The 4487-nt window shown below is 45.8% G+C and overlaps 1 protein-coding gene across 1 annotated transcript; it reads right to left on the reverse strand.

The window, feature by feature from the left end:
- Window positions 1–335: 335 nt before the first annotated feature.
- LOC308243612 (RNA polymerase-associated protein CTR9 homolog) lies at window positions 336–4240 on the reverse strand (the record flags this gene model as incomplete). Its single annotated transcript, XM_080659279.1, is given in 11 exon segments — window positions 336–472; window positions 475–588; window positions 591–938; window positions 941–1083; window positions 1085–1458; window positions 1708–1875; window positions 1877–2813; window positions 2815–3262; window positions 3452–3554; window positions 3558–3895; window positions 3898–4240. Coding segments are annotated over 11 exon segments (3453 nt in total).
- Between the last annotated feature and the right edge of the window lie 247 nt (window positions 4241–4487).

Raw genomic sequence — 4487 nt, forward strand, 5'->3', positions numbered from 1 at the left:
GATGCTGCTTAACACAAAGAGCATGAGACTGCCAGTTTCAGTCAAGCCTTGTAGGAATGGTTTAGCATTGGTTTATCTTCACTGCAGTTTTCACATATGATAGGTGGGACTGTGCCATATTGAAGAACAGTCACATTCTTCACTTGCACAAGAGATTCAAATATTGGACTCTAACACAGGAAATGTCGCTTGGGGCTTAGCAATATACAAACAGATAAAAAATACTGCCTTGGGAAAATTTTCACAACTGTTTGACTAAACATTTGAAACACTTTTATCAAAGCTTCATATATTTAAAAAGTTTCCTCCAGAGATGCTTATTTATGAAATAAAACCTAGTCGCTATCATCTGACCCATGTTCTGAGCCCCGACCCGAGGCCTCGTTGTTGGATCCCTCTGGTTCTGACTCGTTTCCGGAACCTCGGCCAGAACCCTGGTTATCAGATCCTCTCTCCGAATCGCTCTGGCCGAGTGACTCCTCCCAGACTGCAGAGATTCATTGTCCGACTGTTCGGACCCCGAGGGCCTCCTCTTCCTGGGAGGCTGGCGGTTGTCTGAATCCTCATCTGACCGCTGTCTTCGGGGCCCTGGGGGATGCCCGCCTCGCTGCCAGACCTATTCTGGTTCTCATCTGAATCTCTCTCAGAAGAGGCTCGGTCCTTCCGCGGCTCACCCTCGTCTGAGTCGCTGTTGCTGTTGCGGGTATGTCCTTCATCAGCAATCTTCAGTTTATCTTCATCTAAAGAATCATTACTTGATGATATTATGGCTTTGGATTTTATTTTTCCCTTCATTGAAGGAGGCAGACGTCCTGGCTTGGGCGCCTTCTTCTTCTCTGCTCTTGGTGGGCGGTGCTTTTTCGGTTTGGGGCCATTTTCTGTTTCTTCATCATCAGATCCTTCTTCTCCCTTTGTAGGTCTTCTCCTCTTTTTCTTCTCTCTCCACCCTCCTCTTCTTCGTCTTCTTGCTCACTACCACTGCCCTTTCTTCTCTTCTTTTTGGATACTGGCAGGTCTTCATCGGTGTCATCATTGACAAATTCATCAAACTCTCCCTTCTCAGAACGCCGTCCACCACCACTGTCTCTTTTCTTTTGCTGCTTCAGTCTCTCCAGTAAACATAAGAATATTTTTGGTCTTCTCAACATACTGGGCCCGCTGTTCTAAAAGTTTCTTTTGCTCTTCCTTCTCTCTCTGATGTTTCTCTTCCTGTTCTTTAAGAAGTTTCTGCCTTAGCAGTTCTTTTTCTTGCTCTGGTTTGGCCCGCAACTCCCTCTCTCCTTTGTCCAGTTTGCGTGCCCGGGCCACATGGTATTGGGCCTGGCTCAGTAAGTCAGAGCACTGCCTGGCTTCTGTGGCAGCAAGGGCCAAATCGAATCTCATTTTATCTCCCACTTTACTCAAGTAACTGAAGTATCTATGTGCAAGCTCCAGTTCTTTCACAGCATTAAGTACTTCCTTTATTTTTTTTATTTTTATTTTTTTTAATATATTTTATTGATTTTTTACAGAGAGGAAGGGAGAGGGATAGAGAGCCAGAAACATCAATGAGAGAGAAACATCGATCAGCTGCCTCCTGCACACCTCCCACTGGGGATGTGCCCGCAACCAAGGTACATGCCCTTGACCGGAATCAAACCCGGGACCCTTCAGTCCGCAGGCCGACGCTCTATCCACTGAGCCAAACCGGTTAGGGCTAAGTACTTCCTTTAGATTACTCTTCTCATCTTTCAGGACAGAGGTAGCTAACCTTTGTAGGACCAAGGCCCCATTAAACATAAGAACTGTATCACTGGGTGCCACGTGTGTAGCCTTCAGCAAAGTCTGTTTGCATTCCTGCAACTTGCCACACTTGAAGAGGGCCTGGGCCAAAACAGAACACAACTTCAGTGTTGTGGTGCTTATAGAACTTTCTGAGGCAGTTTTCATACATCTGGACAGCACTGATATATTGCTTCTGTTCCACATAGATATGTGCTAGGTTCAGCCACACATCACTGATATCTGCTGTTGCTTCTCTCACTTGGGCAAATACGTCACAAGCTTCACAGAAATATCCTTTGTGGGCCAAAACAGCTCCTATTTCATTAGTAGCACACAGATTCTTTCCATCATTTCTGAGTACTTGCTTGCAGATGGCCAGAGCACGATCTTGATGGCGCTTTTCTTTTTCTCTGTCTCGGGTGGGCTGTTGCAAAGTTTGGAGCCAGACGTTGCCACGGGCCAGCAAAGAGTACGTGTCACTTTGTGTAGACGGTTGTCTTAATATCCTCTCAATTTTCTTCTGGCCTGGACCCCATTCTTGTTTCGACAAATGAAGATTACCAATCAAAGACCAAGCATCTGGATGGTCCTGATTAATCAGAAGTGCTTCCTTAAACCAATCTGAAGCCTCATAAAAGTTTCCTTTATCTCGAGCCATGGCTCCTAGGCGCAGATAGCAATCAACATAGTTAGGATGTTCCCGTAAGATGTTCTTATACAGTTTTTCTGCTTTGTGGAATTCACACATTGCCTCATACAGCCTGGCTAAATTATAGGATGTTGTGACAGAAATGGCATTATAATAATGTTCATCATGTTCAGTTTCAGTCTTTGCACGATCCAGTGATGCCGAAAAATATTTCTTTGCCTCCCCTAGATTTCCAAGTCTAAAATGGAGGGCACCCACATTATTTAGAATCTCTGAGGGGACATCGGCCTGTACTTTTTCCTGAAGGATCCGTGTTGCTGTTCCATAGGCTGAGAGGGCACCCTGGATATCAGTCTGTTCTAAGATTTGTGCCAATTCAATCCAAGCTTCAACATCATCAGAATACCTTCTTCAAATGGCCCTTGGCAATGTCTCGTTTTTCTTGATCTTCTGAGGCAGCATACAGGGAGCCAAGAATTTTCATAGTTTCATAATTATTAGGATAAGCTTTCAAAACTTTCTCAAAGCACTGAGATGCATTTTCTTTGTCACCTCGATAAATATACATTTGTCCCAAACCAAAAAATGGCAGCACAAAAGAGGATGAGGCAAACTGTGTGGCTTGATAGTAGTACTGGAAAGCTTGGTCATAATCTTCCTGAACATGGAATGATCTAGCCAGCTGGTAGCAACTTTCTGCTTGCATAGCCTCCACTTCTGTGTAATTGAATGCATGGAGGGCCAAGTACTGGACTTTACTGTAATCCTTTTTGAAGAAAAAGTGATTTGCCAAGTGGTTCAATACCATAGGGTTGCTAGGATCAATGGTATAAGCCAGGGGTGGGCAAACTTTTTGACTCGAGGGCCACAATGGGTTCTTAAATTGGACTGGAGGGCCGGAACAAAAGCATGGATGGAGTGTTTGTGTGAACTAATATAAATTCAAAGTAAAGGAGCGGAGGGGAGAGCAAGAGAACCCTCCGCTCTTTCCGCTCCGCTGGCCGGATAGAACAGCCGAATGGGCCGTAGTCTGCCAACAGCTGGTATAAGCTCTAGAAAGAAGCTGGACACCATTTTTGATGGAATCAGCCTCTTTATTATTGAGCTCTAGAACAGCCAGTCTGACCAATGCTCCCACACATTAGGAATTAAGTTCCAGCGCTCTGCTGAATGCTAGACGAGCTTTCTCCAGTTTAAGTTTCACAAAGCAATGGCCCATTCCTAAACGAACTTCCGCTGGACATCCTGGGTTAGTACGCAATGCTTTCTTATAGTAAGCAAGAGCTCCCCTGTAATCCTTCTTGTTGAATGAAATGCAAGCTTTACCAAGGAGGGCTGGAATATTATTTGGAGACTGGTTGAGTACAAAATGAAACTGTGCATCAGTCTGATCCATTTTGTCACCTTCAAGTAGGCAGAAGCAGGCTCTTCCCAATAAATAGTTCTGATCATACATAATAATTTTATCAGCCATTGTATACACAGGGTTGCCTGTGTAATAAGATCTTTCTTATTGTCTTTATTCTTTTCCTTCCGAGCCTGTTGTACATAGGAGGCCGCCAATGTATCCAAGCAAGTCATCTGGTCTTTTTCATGGTCTCTATAGTCCAAATTGCCATCTGTACGTGCTGCTTCCAACAACTTTACAAACTCTTCTGTTTTTCCTTGTTTGTAGTATTCCAACACCAAAGCAATCCATATGTGCAGTTGTGTGTGTTCCTGCTTCAAAATACTGATAACTTCATCCCCCTCCAGTAACTGATGGAAGTCAAGTTCAATGACCTCGTCAGTGTCCCGGAGGGGAATCTCGATGGAGCCCCGTGACATGATGAGATCGAAAGGCGAGCGGGCGCCCTGCCCAGCCGCTCAGCAGCCGGTGCTCCTGGCGTCTGCCGCGTCCGGAGGTCGACAGTAGCCTGGTCGTCCCCACCGCCGTGCTGCGGCGCTGCGGAGCTCCGGTTTCTCCATCAGCTGCTTAAACAATGAGCAGCAGACAGCATCCGGCCACTTCCGGCAGCCCGGCCCCCTATCCCAGAAGCACTCCTGGCAGCAGGGCCTATTGGACATCAGATCC

Source organism: Plecotus auritus, assembly GCF_963455305.1.
Source record: "Plecotus auritus genome assembly, chromosome: 3".
In the NCBI taxonomy this organism is placed as follows: Eukaryota; Metazoa; Chordata; class Mammalia; order Chiroptera; family Vespertilionidae; genus Plecotus; species Plecotus auritus.